This window comes from Pundamilia nyererei, unplaced genomic scaffold (assembly GCF_000239375.1).
Source record: "Pundamilia nyererei isolate P.nyererei 1_Seehausen unplaced genomic scaffold, PunNye1.0 scaffold00038, whole genome shotgun sequence".
Taxonomy (NCBI): domain Eukaryota; kingdom Metazoa; phylum Chordata; class Actinopteri; order Cichliformes; family Cichlidae; genus Pundamilia; species Pundamilia nyererei.
The window spans coordinates 2571176-2592047 of NW_005187439.1; the positions used below are offsets into that span (position 1 = coordinate 2571176).

General features: G+C 39.7%; 1 protein-coding gene across 1 annotated transcript in view; it reads right to left on the bottom strand.

Moving 5' to 3' along the window:
• eeig1a (estrogen-induced osteoclastogenesis regulator 1a) overlaps window positions 1–20872 on the bottom strand; it is a 30414-nt gene that overhangs the window by 6438 nt on the left and 3104 nt on the right. The window contains exons 2-4 of the mRNA XM_005730565.1: window positions 6458–6578; window positions 4346–4375; window positions 2164–2280 (exon numbers count right to left, since the gene is read on the bottom strand). Coding sequence (XP_005730622.1) covers window positions 2164–2280; window positions 4346–4375; window positions 6458–6578 — 268 coding nt within the window. The remainder of the gene's footprint in view (window positions 1–2163; window positions 2281–4345; window positions 4376–6457; window positions 6579–20872) is intronic.

Below are 20872 nucleotides of genomic sequence, written 5' to 3' on the forward strand. Positions count from 1 at the left end.
TTTAAATCTTTCATCTAAGTGTCTGATAATCATTACTACCAGTTCACGATGCATAATATGGATAAATCCACAACGCAACAGGAGATGCCGAAACCTCACAGAGGCAAGACGACATCATCCACCGACACCAGCGACCTGACAACAGATATCGAAGTCAGTGTTCTTGCATCGATAAATAAAAAACTGGACTTACTTGGAGCACAACATAACAAAATAAAATAAAAAAAACTCCTATCAAGTCTTAAATGCATGCATAACTACATCGAAAAATTCAAGAAAACAAAACCATGAAGGAAACGATATCGAACATCCAAACAAGCAGCATGCCTGACAAAACCAGCTTCTCTGGCATTACTCAGCTGAAACTACAAGACTTATATTTATACACAACCTAAATATGACAACTTCCAGATCAGCCCTTTATCCACAGTTAAAATGAAGATGTTTCCACAACTTAATTACCCGTTTTAATTGCTTCCAATTACCTTACTTAAATCCATCATTAAATCTAAATCAAACTTAATAATAACTCACTGGAACCACCTAAATGATCAGATAAATTAATAAAAATAATTAATACAAGGAAAAAACTCATATTCAGACTAAGTTAATATGTACCTCAGAAACGACAACAGTAATTTCAACGGGAAAAAGACTTGGCCTTCTCTCTACCACCTCAGACCTCTGAATTAAAACATGCATGAATATATTTTACCCAACCAGGAACACAAACCTACAACTTATACAGTATAAAGTTATTCACACATCACTCAAAGGAAAATGGTTCAAATGGTTTTGTCGATACAGACGCTTGTTGACTAAGGCGGTGTGAAAATAATTATCGGCGCTACCCAAACTGGACACATGTAAACCTTTTCATTTCACTGTTGTAATGTAACCTAAAGCTGGCAGATTTTATTTTATTTTACTTGTTCAACACATTGTTTTCTTCACTTTCATTTTTCATTTTCCTTTCAGTTTCAAAGTGAAGTCAGACCCTAACCCAGTGGCTGAAACCTCCCAAAAATGTCCATCTTACGCTCATGCCGAGATGTAACGTGACTAAACTGAAAAGACCGTTTTCTTAAGAAGTAATGAGCATCAACTGGAAAAGCCTGGAGTAGTTCCCATTAATCCCATCTGTGACGTGTGAGTCACAAACATCTGCGCAACACAAAGTCTTCCAGAAACTCGAGATGACAAAAAGACTCGTGACTGTTATGCTTCACAGAGTGGTTTGTGTTCATGGTCACTGGGTGGCGCCATAGAGTTCCTGAACTTCCCAGCCTCCATCATCCACAAAGGCAATGAAGTGACTCAGCTTCATCGTAAGCTGTGCTCATTTCCATTGTGTTTATACAAAAACAATTTCAATTAAAAAGAGAAACATTTCTTGAAGCCTAAAACGACGCCTGTTTTTTTAAATTTATTTTTTTGTCAAGGACACTAAACAGTTATTGAAGAAAAAAAAAAAAACGCATAAAAACCAATTTCACAGATTAAGAAATAAATTCACAGACTAATTATTTTATTTGTATCGTACTAACAGTTCAGGCTACTGGTGGTTGTGTAATAGTGTGGGGGGTATTTTCTTGGTACACTTTAGGACCCTTAGTACCAACTGAGCATCATTTTACCCTCCCCGAGTACTTTTGCTGATCGTGTCCATCCCCCTTATGACCACTGCATGATCGCCTCAAATTGGTTTCTTGAACACGCCAGTGAGCTCACTGAACCCAAATGGCCTTCAGATCTCAATAGAACACCTTTATAATGTGTTATAACACAGGATTTACATCTTGGATGTGCAGCTGACAAATGTGCAGCAGCTGTGTGATGCTGTCATGTCAACATGGACCAAAAGCTTTGGGGAATTTTTCCAGCACACTGTTGAATTAAGGCTGTTAAGGATGTCCAACCAGGTACCAGCTAGTCTCCTTTTAATGCAGCAGTTTTTTTTTGAGTATTTCAGCACCACACTATCATCATAAAACACAAACACAATGAAGGTGAAAAAGACATGACACTGGTCCTGGAAGGAGGCAGATCTCATCACAACTCAGCTTTAAATAAAAGAGGGGACAACTTCCTCCTCATTCTCTGTCTGTCCAGTCTGTTCACTTCTTAATAAACATCCATTATTCCTATTTCAGTGCTCCTTGCCTTCAGTATGGAGTTGTCCTGCCGTGTGTTCTTCGTGTCATATCCCTCCAGCAGACAGCAGCGCACGGTGGAGCCCGAACCTGCGAACTCCGCCATGTTGAGGTCTGTGAAGCCCAGCTGGGCGTGAAGAGGAGTTTGAACAGAGTTAATTCAAGCTGCTCTAATGGAGGCCTTCCCCGGTCTTTATTTTTGGCACACGTTCGAGGTAAAGCAGATTTCTGAGACACCCATCATTTAGCAAGCCAAGTAATTTTACGCCGTTATCGTCACAAGCGTTTGAAGTGTGAAGCAGATGACAGAGTGCAAAAACCACAAGTCAGTCTTTACAGACATCAACCCAGACTGAGAGTGAAACCTGCATTTTGAAAGTTGTTTTAAGTATCCTTTTTTTTTTTTATTGTACTGATGTTACATAGTTTCATAACATCAGTTTATCTTATCAGTTTTAGTTTGATTAATCTTCACTTTCACTGGTTCTCTGTTGTAGAAACTACAGTCTTCCTTTTAAATGTCCTCTGCAGACTTTAAACATCCATTTCTTTCCTTTATAATTATCTGTCAAACCACTTCAAAGCCCAACTGTTTCAGATGTCTTACTCCTTTTTAGGATGGCAGATTTACAACAGATAAACATTAAACATTTAGGTTAAAAGCAATCCACTTGTTGCATGGTCATAAACATTAGTAAATAAGTGTGGCACTTTCTGTTTATGCTACTCGACAGATGAGTTTTTCTTTTATATATTAAATGTTCAGTGGTTAATTCTCATTAAATATGACCAATTTTTGAGGTCCTCGTGAGCCAAACACTGCTTAAGAGCTTCGTTTCTGACGTGTTTTTCTACTCTTGGCCTTATGATATCATGGAGAGGGGATATCCCTAATATGGTCATCTTAAGAGCACAGAAGCCCCATCCACCTGCACATTATTCCTTTTGCATGCGCAAGGCAGTTCATCAGAAAAAAGTTGCATGAAAGTGAGAGGATTTAATAGGTCTGTTTAATCTGGTATGCGATAAGGATTATTTTGAACTTGAAATCATGCAAAGCTACTCTAGTAGAGTGCAAGAATGGAAATAAGGACCTGGAAATGAGCTGAACAAGACATGGACTGACATTTATAGTGTTTTTCTAATCTTACTGACCACTCAAAGCACCTTAGACTACAAACCACCTTCATTCACAGCTTTATGGTAAACTCTTTAAGCAGCCTACCTCTCATCCAATTTGCAATCACCAATTCGGGAGCAAATATTCGCAGATTTCCGACATTACTACATTCACGTGAGCACAACATTGAGCCAGTAAGATTAAAACCATGAAATCTTTATAAACTGATTTATAAAATAACCTTTATTGTCTATGATTTGCTTCCACCATCTATCAAACCACACAATTTAACATTTCCATCTCAGGATCTTATTTTTCTTATGTACAGCAGCCCTGTTTACAAGCCATAAGGCAGATCCTTTAATCCCTTTTAATACTCCTTCAATAATCCTGCTTTTTTCACCCTAAACCACTTGATAAAAGATCTCTTCCTCCACTTCTTATCAGTAAATGTTTTAATGCTGATGAACTGGTTGTAGATATCAATCAGGGATTTAAAGACAGCCACTGATCACACTGATAAGAAAGGGTCTGCATGACCTTTATCTCAAAATCAAACCACAGAGCTTTTTGCCAGGTGGAAACGATGTTATTTTTATTTTATTTTTATAGCCCTCTCAAGAAAAGTGTTCCCGGATTCTTTGGGGTAGGTCCTGTTTTCTTAGGTGTGTGTTTAAGGAAGCCGTCTTCTAAGGAGGGAAGCGAGGTATATTTAACTGAAGGAAATCTAAATCAAGAACGAGGCGAATGCAGAGGAAACGGTTCCTGTCGGGCAGCAACGTCCAGGGATCAACAAAAGTTTATGTGCACGAGGGGGTTTAACCTTGGAGTTACATTTACGAGACGCTACTCATTTGTTCGGAGCTTTTACGGTTACAGTTACAGTTAAGGATAGGAAGGCACTAACAGGATGTTTCTGCAGATTCTGGGCAAATGTGAAGGGAATATGATTCATTTTCATGTCCGGCTGATGGAATGCTGGTCAAACACTTCAGGGAATGCTAATATTTACATGAAACAGCTCATCTGTAAGTGTATGTGTTTATGAATGTGAGAGGTGAGGAGCTCTTACCTTAGTGTACGCCTTTCCTCCTTTGAGTTCCTGCAGGGAAAACAGGAAGACTGTAATGAACTGAATGATTCAACTTCATATTACAGCATCCTTCTGATTACAGGGCTCCTAAAAGATGGATGAAATTAAAGGCTGAGGGCACACACATGGCTCCGGTGTAGCTCAGTGAGCCGCTGAGGTGGCATTCACATGGGAGAATTAGCATCAAGCCTGCATTTCTGTGGCGGTGGCTACACCAGCTACACTGAAAAGACTTAAGGTTTAATGTTTAAAAGACTTAACATATGTCACAAATCAGAAAAGGTCCCTATTTACAAGACTATGGTCTGATGCCTTTTGGCATCATTTTCCACCATTTTCTTAGCAGAAAGAAGAAAAATGATAAGCTCTTGTATATTAAAGCCTACTTAAACAATTTTTAAAAGGAATTACAGAGATTTTCATCAGTCCTAGTGAATTTTTTTTGTTTTTTGTTCAGGGGTTTTTCCATTGGAACAGCAAAAACCTCTTTGGTAGGAACCAAAACTTCCGACATAAATGCCATGACATATATGAACGTACCATCCTGGAGGAGACTGACTATGAGCCAGATTTTCTGAACAGGGAAAATAGGATGCAAATCCAATCCTCAGAGCTCATAGATGTGGTTACTTTTACTAGTGATTAACAAAATTTGCGCTTTTTTCTAAACACGGGCACACTCAGTTCATTTGAATATCAAGCACAAAAAATAAAACCTGTTTTTTTGTTTTTATCTGTGTTAATTATCAGCACCATTAGAAGTAAATTGCATGTTGCAAATGTTAGAAAATAAACTTGCATGCTTGATTTCAACATTTTCCTCCCTACACTTGGAACTCCCAGATATACACATGCAAAATGGTCAGTTGCAAAAAAATCTCTACACAATTCTTATAAACAATTGTATCAGTACAGTGTAAATACCAAAATTACTGTTTTTAATGCCAAAACCCAGTTTGCACTAGTACATCACCAACTGGCCCTATCTGTGCAGGTACCATCTCAGGCTGTAGTTTTAATTAAAAAAAATAAAATTAAATAAATAAATAAATAAATAATTAAATCAGCCAGGAGGGGTTGGAGGGGTTGCTTTTAAGGAGTTGCCCTGTTGCTGCTTCTCCAGCAAACCTGTTGTCTACATCCTCTGCACCAAACCAGCTGAAATGGATTCATAATAGTTTACAGTTGTGAAAACAAGTTTTTATCAGTTGCGTGAAATTGCCAAAGCTAAACCTGATCTTCCTCCAAGAGGCCTAGAAACACTTATTCATGCCTCCATCACCTCTAGACTGGAATACTGCAATTCTCTCTATTTAGCTCTTTAACACTCATCTCTTCATCGCTTGCAGTTCGTCCAAAATGCCGCTGCACGTCTTTTAACAGGTGTTAAAATGTATGAACACATCACTCCAGTTTTAGCAAATTTACACTGGCTCCCTGTAAAATATCGTATTGAGTTTAAGATTATTTTACTTACTTTTAAAGTTTTAAATAATTTGGCGCCTAGTTTTTGTTTTTTGTTTGTTTGATTTGTTTGTTTAAACAAACTCCTCCACATGTATGACCCCAAAAGAGCACTGAGATCATCTCGCCAGATGCACTTAGCACAACCAAGGTCTCGATTGAAGCATAGAGATCGGGCCTTCGCAGTAGCAGCACCCAGACTCTGGAATAATCTGCCAGAGGAGATTCGTACTTCAGCGTCTTTTAAATCGAGTCTTAAAACTCAATTTTTTACTTTGGCTTTAAATTCGAGTTCAGTATGAGCACCATCAGGCCTGTTTTATGTTTTTATTGTTAATTCACCGTCTTCTTATTTAGCTGTATTCGTTTCTAATTTATCTATATTTGTTTCTCTATTGTTTTCTCTTGTTTTTAACCGATAGTGAAGCACTTTGGTCAACTGTTGTTTTTAAATGTGCTATACAAATAAATTTTGAATTGAATTATTTCTAACTGGACAGGCTGATCTCCCTGAAGTTTAACTGACTTTGTGTTTTGCTGCGATCGAGTGTTCCCTTCATCTTTTTGAGCAGCTTAGGAACCCAGAGTTTGTCCCCAGAGCTGACGAGGCCACTTTGACAGGCGTACCTTCCTGACTGACACCCTGCAGACAGACGGGTCCAGAACTCCAGTGTGGGGGTTGGCGCTCATTTTGGACACAAAGGTAAACCTCTTCCTCCAGCGCACACAGTGATTGTGAACCTCCTCTCTGTAAGACAGAAAAACAGGCTTCATTACATTTTGCAGTGCCTTTGCATCTCTTCATACTCCTCACTTGAAAACGATGCCAGATTGCACAAACATAAAGTCTGTATTTATACACAGACCTAAATTAAAAGCAGAATATTTTCCCAATCTCAATTTAAGGTCAAAACAAACATTGCTATATTCTCTGCCTTCAGAACGTCACATTTTTTCCAGTCCTGTCATACCCGTCTCACAGCCTCATGACCAGTGTGTCCACTGAGGATCAGATTCATCAGAGCTGTGCTGAGAAAGCATGTCATGATCCAGTTTTTCCAAAACTAACTGCAGGGCAGAGTCGGCTCCCAGGGCTTCTGACACCGATTACAATTTTTCATTTCAAAAACGTTTACGATTGTCTCAGCCTCTCACACAAACCCCACATCGTCGACCTACAATGTTGATTTTCCCACCTGTCTGACTGACAAGAAACCCATCAAGGAAGTGGTTTACAATGGTGACGAGACTTCTGTGAAAACTCAGACTGGCTTGTGAAAAACCTTTAAGTACCCATGCATCCTGGTTAACGTGTGGGAACAGAACAATAGGTGTAAAAACAGACCGGCTCAGTGATCTGTTTGTTCCTGAAAACAAATTCCTGAGAAGTGTCCTAGAGACGCCACAACAGCAGCTGATGGGAAAATGTGCATCCAGACCTTTGGAGTTCTTAATCAAATAAAGCACTTGATGTGTAACGTGCTGGTAAGATGAAATTCCCATCAAAATTGGATTTTCTGCAGTCCGGTGTGACATCAAGATCTTTTTTGTTTCTATTTTAGAGCTCATGTTTTATTTATTTCTAATAAATATAAAACATAAGCTGTTAAAATAAGCAAGCGCATTTTAGCATACCACTATTCTCCAAATACCACCACACACAAAGAGCAGCTGTAGCTAATGGTAATGTCATTAGCCTTCCTGGTATTTGGACATTGCAGCAGGATCTTATAAGCATGTGGAAATGTTCGTGGAAATCTATCCAATTTAAGTGTTTCCCACAGAATCAGATTTCATTTGTGGCATTGGCAGCTTGGACGAAGCTTGCATCTGCAAACATTTTAGCTGCAAGATTCTTTATGACAAACAAATCAGCTGATTCTCAAAGCGAACTCAAACTCTGTGGGCTTAGACTGACGCTAGCACTCGTTATTCTTCTCTAGAGTCTCAGTCTCCTCAGTGGAACAGCACAAAAACCAGTTTAACACTTACTGAAGGTTCTGGTTAGCAGGTGGAGTCCAAGACAGAAGGTAAAGTACATTTGACCTCAGGACAAGCTTATCTGGGGTCAGGCTAGCCACCAGGAAGTCAGGAAGCACTGGGACTACCTGGTTAGTGGCTACTGAACTAACCACCTCCAGCGCCACTGAAATGTAGTCATAAGCGAAGTCTAAAGCAAAGAATAAAAGTTTTAGTTAAAACTCTTATTCAGATTTAGAGTCACTGACTGTCAAAGTTGTATCCATTAGTTGGTTATTTAAAAAATAAAAATGACTGAAAGCTAACCATTGTGCACCCGCATTCCCAAATGTCAAAGCAATCTCTCCCCATAATGAGCATGTTCTCTAATGTTTGAGCTTCTAGAATAGGAAAATTCCCAGAAATGGTTCTATTTTCAGGAATGACATGGCCATCATTCCCAGTTATTGTGATGCCAGCACAAGAACCACTGAGGAATAAAGCCAAAGTCTTTCTATAAGCAAGTCTCACCACTTGCATCCCTCTCTGGGAAGTTATTTTGATTTTGATTACCAATTTAGCTTCAGTTTCAGTGGCCTCGAGGACACCAACAACACATGTACAGAATCGCCAGTAAATCTTTTATTTATTTATTTTTTTTAATGCTTAAAAAGTTTGCAGATTTTGCCCCAAATAAAAAAAGTTTTGCTTTGGATTTCTTTTTGGGGGCTGTTACAGATTCTTCCACAGGTTTGCTCTCATCATCTTTTGTGTGTCATTTATAACAATTCTATATATGTACTGAGCAAACAAACAGAATCTCCAGTCCAGCTTTGACAGTCACTAGTCATCTACCGTTATTAAAGCAAACACCCTGAAACATGAGTCAGTGAAGCATCCTGACACAGACGACTGATTTCACATAATACGCCTTTTTTGACATAGGGCCAAACGCAAAAAGCCAGCACTGAGTTAATGTTTATTAATGTAAACACACCATAAGTTACAATAAAGAACTTTAAATATAACCGTGAACATACACTCTGTGGACTTGGAGTTTTTAGAAAAGACACACATTCTGCAGAGTGAGCAGGAACATTGTCGGATTACATTTCATGGGTTAAAAAAAAAAAATTATAATTTTGATCATTTATTAACCAAGGGTTTGACAACATGAACATTTCTTTGTTCTCCCTCTGTGGGTTTCAATTGTAGTGAAACATCTTTCTGTTAATATTGGGGAGATCACAGTACGATAAAACACTTTATATCATCTGTCATTTTAATTTAACACCTCGTGATAAACTACTAAATCCAGATGTTTCCTAAGCACACATGGAAGTTTCTGCTGTGGAGCGATTATGCTTCTGACTTCAAGTTATTGCTTGTAAATGGGTACCGTCAAGGAAGAACACCCTGTAAAACCTTAGATGACCAACCAGCATTAATTAGCAGAAAGCTAGCTTATATGGCTAAATTGGCCTCTCTGTAAGAAATGTTTTGTTTACTTCCACATTTTGCATGCAATCAAATATGTATTTTAGCTAGGCTTCAATTCAGCCAACTGCTGTACAATGGGATCAGTAGGAAGTAGAATGGCTCTGCTTAAAGCAAGCAGTTTCCTTTAGGTTGAACGTGTCTAAACTTGTAAAACTTTTAGGTGTTTTCACAGGTTGTCTTTTCTTACCTCCACCAAAAATGAGGTAAGAAAATGTCTTTTTTGTTGATAAACGTCTTTTTTTTGGTATTTGAGTTAAAATTTACTGAGATGTGCCAGCAGTGTTTCGTTGCAAGTAGCAGTGTGTTATTTGCACCTAAATATAAATGTTTGGTGCTAAAGGAGAGACATAAAAATTTTTTTTAAAAAAAGCCAAAGTCAGGATGTTTCAAGTTGTTCTTAAAGCTCTAAAATACTACAGGGCATGCTCATTATGGGGGGGACGAAAACACTACGTACAGGTTAGTATTTATTATTGTGAAGTTATGAGAATCTACACTTTACTGTGAATCACCATCATCTTGTCAGCCAAACATTTCTGTTAAATACCATCCTGCTGAAAAGCCCCATAATTTGTGTAAATGTTCTGTCAATCAGGAGTGAAATGAGATGAAAAAAAAGTCATGTTTTTCTCCTTCTAAATGGCAAACAGCTCATTTTGGAAAGTCTGTGTAACAGCATGCTGAGAAGGAATAGATTAAATGGACAGCCAAATGTTTCTGGAGTCACTTAAACTGCGTGACGCCTCCTTAATCCCACCACATATAAATCACAGACACGGCGGGCTTCGTGATCAGCACTAATGAGCTCAATTTCTATTACAGCTCCTTTGGATTTAAAAGTCAGTGTGACAATACACCAAGTGTTTCCTCACCAATCCCACACAGCACCCTCGAACTGTACAGAGGAACATTTACACTCAAACAACTCCCATTGACTGCTCAACACAGAAAACCAATACAACAAAAAAGAAAATGAATTAAGCTGCAGGATATTCATGAAACAGTACAAAAGTGACTCGAAAAAGTCTTTATTCCAACACTAAAGTAGCAAAACCAACAGAAGACCAGTGATGTGTGTTTGAAGTATCTTAGTTTTTCCTGTTACACTTTGTAGATGATCCCTACACGCTCAGCTCATCGATTCAACTTCTGAATTACCGAGAATAAGTCTGTGAACACAAGCAGCTTTGCTTCCTTTGCTGGGTGGCTGGGCTCAGCATTAGCGGTAGGATGAGGAGCTCAGATATCCAGAGGGATCTTTAGAGTAGAGCTGCTGCTTCTATGAAACGAAAGGAGCTAGTTGAGGAAGTTTGATGATCTGGTTAGGAGACCAGGCACATCCAACTGGAAGAGACCCTGGGGAAGACCCAGAACCTGCTGGGTTGACATCTGGGTCTACTACCATGGGAACACCTTAGAATCCCCTTGGAGGAACTGGAAAGGCTGAGCGCGAAGAAGGATGTCTGGTATAATCTGCTTAGCCTGCTACCACTGCAACCAGACCTCAGATAAGATAATGGAGATGATGCATAGACAGATGGCTGGACAGGTGGATGGATTGATGGACGAACAAATGGATGTCTGTGTTGTCGTCAATTAGGTTTTTTGCAACATTTCCATTAGGCATAATTAACTCCAGAAAAATCAGTGATTACTTTTCTGAATTTACCCAAAGCGCAGCTACTCTCATGTGCTCTGCTGGTTTGTGAAGTCAAGTTTAAAACTGTCAAGATGAGCTTTCTCGCCATCTTGCCGGATAGATCCAACTGCAAAACCGAACGCTCATTGGCTAAAAACTTGTTAATCACAAATCATTAGCCCGAATAATCCTGTTTTAAAAAAATATACTTCACCATCATTTCAAACGAGTGATTGACCACATAAACTCATCAGGTATTTACTAAGGTCTCATATGAAGGCCGTTATTCCCACAGACCTGTACAGGACTGGTCTTTTACCAACAATGGGTATCAGCCCCTGGTGGCCATTAAGAAAAGTGCAGCTTTAAAGCATTTGTGCACGGGATTCACTTTTCAGACCAGAAGCTACGTCCATCTTTTATAGTCCATGCTTAGCAGATGTTTTTGCATCAAACATAAATTACTTTGAAAAAACTTCATAGGGGAGAACAAACATGCCACCTTTAGTCTTCTACTTCTGTACTTGGGTCATTTACATGTTAAATTAAAATCAAAAGAATTCATCATGTGTAGCCCATGAATATGCATAATGAATTTGCTTGCACTCTTTAAGGAAACACTACTACACAAATTTATGGAAAACTGGCCTAAAAACATTGCTCTGGACCAGTCAGACAGTCAGATCAGGAGTTGAGTTAAAAATCTTTTTTACTTTTAATTTCAGCCACTTCAGTGTACATGAGGTCGAGCTGTCTCAAACGACACACACAGTGTCTATAGTTAGCAGCAGCTGCTCCTCACACTCCCATCCCCCCTTCATCTTTATTCATAGCGCTCCACAATGTGTTGTGTGATTTGTACCACTATCATCTTGTTTTTCCCTTCTTCTTTTCATTCTTTTTCTCACAGTTAGCAAATGTTAAACAGCTGAGCCAGTTACACGTTTGCAATGAATTAAATACTATTCTAAGTACATTTTAGTCATATTATTCATAGCTCTTGTCTTTTAACAGCAACTCATCCTACTACAGGGGAATGAACAGATCACACTTGCATATATAAAAGCATGTAATGTGTTTTCTGTTTAAGATAATTTAAGAATTAAAAGCACTAAACAGTTTACATTTTTGCTTCTATGTTTTTTATTGCCCTAAACGGTGTTCTTTGGCTACATTTAAATTATTTATTCCTTGTTATTGTATTTATTAGCCTGGAAGTCTATTACAAAGAAGAGGCAGTATTACTCACATATAAAACCTGTTGTTTATGGCTTTATGGAGCTAAAACAATCAGACATCATGTGCTGGCTTATCCAAAGAAAGTTTGTTGCCTTTATTAAAATCAAAATTTGAGTTTTTAACTTCTAAACAAATGACAAGAGAATCTATTGTAACTTACTACATGCACAACCCCCTCCTAAAACTTTAACCCTTCACCAAAGTCTAATTCCCAAACAGGCCATATAAAGAGGTGAAGGAAGGTAAAATGTTTTAATCTCTCTATCCCTGGAAACGAGTGAGGTTCCAAGAAGAGTCAAAACACAAGAACACACACACACACACACACACACACACACACTTATCAGGACCCCCACGCTTTTGGTCAGTCAGTGTGTAAGGTGGAGCGTTCCCAAACCACATTCCTCAGTCCAGATGGCTTTGTTCAGGTTCCATGGAAACCTCGCACTCAAATCCACCGACCGCTTTCCCAGCAGCTTGGAGGAGGAGGAGGCGGAGGAGTAGCTCACACCAACACTCAGCTTCACCCTGGTACATTTTTACAAGGTGTTTGTTTCTAATCTCACCTGCTGCCTTTGACTCTCTTCTGTTCCCTGTTTTCACTCTCACACTTTTCCTTTAATGCAGGAGGAGGCTGCCGTGAGTTTCTCCCCCATTACCCCAAATTCTGCAGAAGAGGTTTTAACAGAGTGCTTTCTGGCTCTGCTCACACCAGCTCTGGCTTCTGCTCTTTACATGTGCCTCGGCTGTCTGTAACGAAAACAACCTTGGAACAAAACCAAAGGAAACACTCCAAATCCCCATCCAGCAGCCGCCTCGTTTCAATTCTGATCTGACCCAGACATTTATTAAGACTGAGGTCTACGTACAGCTCGCACATGAGCCCTGAAATTAAAATCTGCAAAGGCTGCCCTTGTCACTCAACACTGACCTAAAAGGAAAAGGTCAAAGTGTTGTATCAGGGGGTTTGATTCACCTCAGCTGGAAGAAGTTGGGAAAAAGAGTCAGCTGCAAATACAGGATTTTGTATGAACAAAATCCCAGCTTCAAACTCTGTGCTTATAAAATAAATATATGGTGAGAAAAGAAAACTGGAAAAATATACAGATTCCTGTTAAGGTGTGGCTCTGCAACTTATCAGAATGTGGGATGGTTCCCAAAGGCTAACAAGGCAGAACTGGCTGGAGCATTAAAACATTAAAATACATAAAAGAATCAGAGAAGACAGAATACTTGTGATGCATGCAGTTAATTTTGTGCCAGCAGCAGCTTTCTGGCACCAACATCCCACTTTCTCTAGTGGAAAGTCCAGCATTGTGTTGGTGGAAAAGAAAAACAGTCGTTCAAAGTCAGAATAAACTGACGTTGTAGTTGTTCATTCAATTTATTTGGACAAATCTCATTTCTGGTCAGTTAGAGAGTCAGTCTACTGCTGATGATATTCACACTGTCAGTCACACTTTCAGTCCGAGTGCACCTCCTTTTACTGCTCCTCACTCACTTAGTCACTCGTGGAGAGACAAGTGATGTAAAACGACATCAATGTGGTTGATGACAACATGTTCGGTTACCATAAGTGCAGTGACAGCCTCCAAAGAAGTAACACAACAAACACAATGACAGGGAGAAACCACCGTCACCTGAGCTTTTGCGTCATTTCAACTCCTTCTGATCACAGCTTGCAGTAAATTTCAAAACTGCTGCAAACCTACAAATACAAGTTGTTATTAAAGCTATACTGAAATACCCACAAACAGCTGCTGCTTTGTTGTTCACCTTATATGAAAATTTATATAGAACAAAACAAAAAGAAAGAGTTTGATACTGAAACGGTCAAAAAACAAAACAAAAAAACATTTAAGCTGTTGAAAGATGTTACAGCTATCAGCTGTCTTCATCCTAATCCATAATCTGTTATGTGAGACAGTATGTGGGTTAAAACTTTACCAATATATTTTGATCCCATTTGTTTGTAAGTAGGATTTAACAAAACCTTAAAGTTTAACCATGAGCCAAAAAAGGACTTATTTTTTCTTGACAGACATCAGAATTTTGCTATTTTCTTACCATGTATGTGCACTATCACACATCACAAAGGACACAGATTAAACATTTTCACTTACTAAAATAAACCTTAGAGGCTTCAAAAACACTTGGTTTACCCCCCAAAAATGAAAGACTTCATGGGAGCAGCATTTCTGCGCTGTGCTGCGATTGCAGCTCAGTAAAAACAGGCTGCAGAGACAGAAGACAGATGCTGAAACTGCTCTCACCACAGCCGGACAGAGCTCACATAAACAGAGGACATGAAACCGCCTGTGAAGAAAAAAACTAAACGGAGGCCGTGACTGTGCCTGTCCTCTTCCAAGCGCTTGTCCTGCAGGCAACCCTTTCATCATCCGGTACGTTTGAACCAAATCACGAGTATTTATAAAAGAAATCTGCTCTGATCCAAGCATATTTTCCAGCAGCTGAAAACAAGCTGTCAAACTTCTACAACGAGCATCACTATCCACATTTAATTCACCATCGATCAAACTGAAAACACAGTTAGGTTTATGTACAGGAGAACAGGCTTGAAGTCAAATAATGAAACCAAAACCAAAGAAGACCAACAGATTAAATAAAACGGTAACATCCTGGCTAGACCGGGAAGTATTAGTAAAGCATAAGATCTGCAAACTGAGTGACAAAAGCACAGGAGGACAGGAAGAGGACATAGGAAACGAGGTTAAAACTAAGAAGAGCAAATAAAGGATATGAAGTAACTCTTCAGAGTATTTTTGAGGAGATACAGTGGAGACAAAAACCGGAAACACAGCATGAGAAAAAAAATGAGACAGGAACGCCTCGACATGAAAAATAACTTAATTTTTCAGTTTACAAATGAACTACAGGAAACAGATTTAAAACGTGCAACTTATAAAGAAAATAAATAAATAAACCACAGCTTGTACTGTTGTGCTGGTGGAAGTCTGTGAGGACTGGCTCATTACTGGTGGACATCGGCGGAAACTAGGCTGCGATGCACAGTTTTAACCCTTTTCAGCAGCACCCCCTGTTCTGTTGTCTTTATTAGGAACTGTTTATCATTTATTTGGTGTTATTTTTGTTATCTGTGGTGGGCTAAGACAGCTCTATACAATCTTGTCAATGTTACACAAGTTTACATATCTAATCCAGCCTGTCTTGAGCAGAACGCTGATCTTTTTCAGGTGAAAGCATTTTCTAAAACGCCAACTTCTTTTAAAATGTTAACACAGCAAGTCGTCTTGGACAGTTTCCTTAAATTTTGACTATTTATTTACAGTCTGCTTCATCTCTGACAAACAGTTTTGTGGCGTCTCAGGGGTTCAAGCACCAGAATCTACGAATCACATCTGCTACTGCTGTTCGGAAACCCTTACATGATGAAAAATAAATCCATCACGGTGAGCTAAAGTTACAGGAACTGGAATCAGTTTTGTTCCGACCTTCTCTGAGCTGCCAAAAAACATTATTAAAACTCTGACATGGCAAGATTACTGGAGTTCATGTTCCTGCTCTTCAGACGTTCAGTTCTCTTGTAATGTGGGAAAACTGAGCCTAAATGACCCCTAGAGCAAAGACAATCTCTCCACTAACAATCATTAAAGTTGTGATTACACACTAAACTCAGCCTGCAAGACTGAGATATAAACTTGTGGCCTGTGATTTGAGTTGCCCCTCCACCGGACCTCACATGTGATGACTCAACATGTCGGCAGAGCGGGATCCTTATCGCTCATCCCGGCTGCGTGGCTCCGGGGGCCCGCGGCCGCACAAGAAACACAAACATTCAGGCAGGACCCCGGTCGGGTCGTATCGAGCGCTCAGATAAACAGCCAGACGGCAGAGTGCTGAGGAAGCAGACGGATCCTGCAGAGTCCACGGACGGGGACAGGAACGGGCGAGGAGTCAGAAAGCCACAGGGTCGATCCTCGCTGACGCCATCACCCTTTTAACAACCATTCGAGCACAACAGTTACTTCCTCCAGCTGCTTTAACTTTTTTATCTTGTATTTTTATTTTTATTTTTAAATACACCTACTGATCATCATCAGTGTAAATGTGTCAGCGTTAGTCATTTTTCTGTTTTTCTTTATTATCTGCCATTATGTTCAAATTAAACACGACCAAAGTTTCACATAACAAGGTCAGCGCATGTACAAATAATCCCCGTGAGCCAAAACCTAAAGCTTAAAACAACTCTAAACAGACTATTCTGTCCTACTATTGGCTCTGTATGAGGGGACGTCCCAAATATGTTAATCTCCCCTCTGCCAATCAGAAGAAAGTCAGCCTACAGGGAGGGTGGCCTTAAAGGGGGAGGATCTAAAACGGCTCGTTTCAGACAGTGAAGGGAACTGAGGGGAAATGAGTAGAGCAAATGGTAACGTAGACTTCAAAGGTAGTAATTAAACAGCTCACATGTGGGACCCTTTGATGATTCAGTATTTCTTGGAAAATAATATGTTTAAATGGGAAGTTTATCAATTAAATGTCAAATTCATAGGTAGTTTGGCCCTGGTTACAGTGAAGTACAACATGCTCAGTTACAGCAAATAAGATAACCTTTATTAGTCCCACACGTGGGAAATTTGTTACATCAGTCCTACTCATTTTGCTCAATACTGAAAACATTATTTAACACAAATACAAATTAACTATAGAACCATCATATCATGTATTTCTATAATTAAGATTTAAACCAATCTATTTAATGAAAACGAGGCAAAAATGGTGGGAGACATGGAAGCAGGATTAGCGGATGGTTTTGACCATGACCCCCATCTTGCGAGGGCAAACTCCTGTTCCTGCCGGCTACAGTTTTCACCATGACCCCAACCGCCCCTTGCAGATGGAAGCAAAACAAAGTACAACAGAGAACTCAGAAGACTAGCACCAGTGTAGGATGAAGACAGTGCAAGTACCTCTTCATTCTTCTAGGCAAACCTTGCCACCCAAAATTATCACTTTTATTCACATAACCTTGAGCTGGACTAAACGGTAAGCTTTTTTCAGGAAAAGAACGGCAAATGTCAGCATACCACTGCATTCACCTGTATCTGTAACTGTTTAGGTCAAACACCACCTGGAAAATCAACCTTCTTTTTGTAATGTCCAACTACCATCCTAAACCTAAAGCTTAAAACAATTATAAGACAGAGAAGAGTTATGCATTCTGTAAAACTGACGGCGATTTTTCCTTTCACTATTTGTCAGTTTAGGAGTAAAAAACCAAACCAAACTGATAGTTCTTACATTTTAATGTCATAATAATTTGCATGCAATCATCAGCGGGTTTATATGCGGCCAAACACCACAGTCTGGGCTCTGGAATCTTAAACCCACAAGGGAAATCAAATCAACGAGCCTCTTCGGGGCCTTAACCCAACACTGGAATCATTCTGACTATTGATAAAGTCGACTTTCTCGTCTCTTGTTGGTTGCAGTCAACTTTTGTGAAGCTCTGCTGTCACACATGTGTGATAATGAAAAAGGTCAGCTCTACAGTTGCAATCCCTAACAATCAGTTCCACAACAGGAAAGCCCTTGTATGGAGGAAGTTCACGTTGATTACCTGGTCAGATACCAGACCACCAACATCCAAAAACCCCCCCGCCACACCCCACGCGCCTCCCCTCACATCCCAGCAAAGCGCTAACCGCTGGAAAAGTGAGAGGAAAACAGGAAACAGCTGTTGAGGAGCGCCACGTCCCAGTCGTATTTCTCAACTCTCCTCGCAAACCCGCTCCTCTCTGGATGTCTTCCTTACGTTTTATTTTTTGTTTTGGACGTTCCCTTCTCTCTGTCACGTGGCACACATCTGTAGACTTAACAAAATAAGGGGCTCCAATATTCATCATGGTTGCACACTTGTGCATTAAAGCAGCGCAGGTACATTTTGGTGGGAATTTGCCAAAAGTGGTTTAAAACAGAGGTGGCTGGATGGTTTCCTGCTTGCGTTTCCACTGAACTCCCCTGCAGCTGCTTTCGCTCGAGCCAAAACTTTACAGATACAAAGAATGACTAAACGCCCCGTGATACAGTTTTATAAACTGTGTAGAAGAAATAAAACATTAAAGCACGGAGTGCAGAAGAAGTAGGGTGGCACACATTAACAGAGATGTTTGTGACTAAGAGAACATATTCATCACTGAAGTCTACTTTGGATTCTCTTTACTGATATAAACGATTTATACAGTTAAAGCGGGATACAATGCCTTTGATGTACTCATCATTATATGTTGGATTAGTCAGCAGTAGTGTGGTGTCCGTGACGCGCGACAACTACTGCCCGGAAACTGCCATCTCCACCCAACGGATCATGATACTTCAACATCCTAAGAACTACATCCTGGAAGTACTGCTGGCAGCGCAACACAATACTGAGCCAGCAAGATACACTGAAGTGCAAGTGAGTAAATCAGTGCAAACATAATCCAAAGTATTAGTGGTCACATTAGGACTTTTATTTGTTATTAGGACATGTTAATGTTAGTCCCATATGTCCCCCACACAGGGACAGAGAGCAGAGGGAAGTCCATGAATATATACACACACAGTACTTCTATGATGATTCATAATTGTCCCTCTGCTTTATATCTTCCAAGAGCTCTGGCCTGTGAGCATCCAGTCAAAGCTAATAATTACATTAGTCACATTGAGTTGGATTTATAGAGGTTTGTTAAATCTAATTTACAACACAATTTCCATGCAGAAATGTAACTACATGTCATTTCCTCCTTCTGGAATGACTGAATAAGAAGCGGACCAGTTGCAACACTGGCACTTAGCTCAAATGAAAATGCTGGCTAACTGTGTTGCCTGTTGCACAGGCTATACCATAGGCGCTATACAGACTGAACACAGAAGTGTAAATTAAACTTAAAACAAAAACAAGATTTTATTCTTAATAAGAACAAGATCCAGGGAAAAGTCGGCCAGGTACAACTGGCGTAACTATGCAGTCATAAAAAGTGATCACACTTTCTTCAGAGTCTCAAATCGCTGCAGAAGTCCTGTGTTTTTCTTAGAAACACAGAAACACTCTCCATCTCCTGCTGCTTATCTATCAGGCATGGTCACAGCAGGGCCAGAGAAATACATCAAGGGCTGATGTGTTTGTGTTTTCACACTGGTGTCAGGCAGTGGTGAAATATCAGGAGCAGCATGGATTAAAAGCATCAGCTTGAATGTCCAAAATGTAAACTTTGAACCGTAAGAATCAGAGCTGATAAAGCCTGCAAACTCCTGCAGCATGTTCTTCTGCCAAATCAAGACGGAGACCATCTGGTTTCTATAGCTCTACAGAGTGAAAACACATTCTCCACAAGCAGTCCAACACACTCGACGCAGTGGACACTCTCGAATGCTGATAACCTCCCAGATAGCTATACTTTCTAAAAAATACTTTGAGTAATCTTTAGCCTTCTTTATATTCACACGGCCTAAAAAAGTGAGCACCAAAGAAAAATCAAATTCGAACGAGTCTTTGTTGGTTTTCAATACAAAACCATTTGGAAAGATTTATAAGAGGAAAAAAGGGATTGGGTGATTACGGGCTTCTTGGGGCTGATTGCACATTCCTTTTTGGGATCTACATGAAGGCAGGACAACTGGAGGAACGTTTCACTCGATTAGCAAAACAATCTGAAAGGGATTTACTGTATTACTTTTATAAAAATATACTCGTTGCAGTGTAATTACCCCTCGATACAAAGATAAATGCAGAATGCAAAACTCCCAAAAAAGGTTATAACTAAAGTACAACTCTGTTTTCTGTTTCCCTGAACTCTTTCAAGCCGTTTCTAGCTCAGTTTCTAAGAAGTCCGTGCATGCATGACGAGTTTATGTGTTATATCACTGTGATACATCTATGAACAGACTAGTTCAACCAAGCAGGGAGGGGGGGGTCCAAGTTATTCCACCAATAACTAGACTTTAAACCTCATGTTTAACAGTCTCCTTAGACAATGCAAAGTCTTGAAGTAATTCACAATTTTTTTCTAAGCTCTGCACAGTTTGCTCCAGGGAGGGTGCAGCTACATATCTCCAAACTGAAACTATCCAAGTAAGTCCCGAAACAACCACAAAGCTGGCAACAATTACTGCACCCGTTAAAAATAATTATCAATTTAATATTTTGGTATAAACATTAACCCACTTTGTGGCATTAGAGAGAGTTCAGACTGAGAGTAACCCCTGCAAAAACACTCCTTTATTAGTTTCAGTTGCTCCAATGTGTTACACAGCAGGTATGCAGACATTAGGGGGGCTCTGGAGAAAACACAAGGTTATTAAGCAGAAAAGTTAAACCCTTTGCTTAAACCTGAGCAACATCCACCTGCAAGGCACTGCTGTGGTCATTCAGACTAATGTAAAAGCCACCATAACAGCATTAACAAACCGCACAGATATTTGAAACCACAGGGCAGTCTTTTACCACCAGATGAGATTTAAAATCCATGATATAATAAATTTTTCTTCATAGTACTCAGTCGCCTTTAATACCACCCCAGCAGGGAAGCACCGCCTACAAGACTCCAAATATATTATGTTTGTCTTTTCTAGTGTGGAAATTGCCTTGATAACCCCAGTTAGTGTCATCCGTCACTGCTCTTCAGACAAAATACAACATTTAAAGACGCCACACAACCCCCCTCAAAAAAAATACAAAAAAA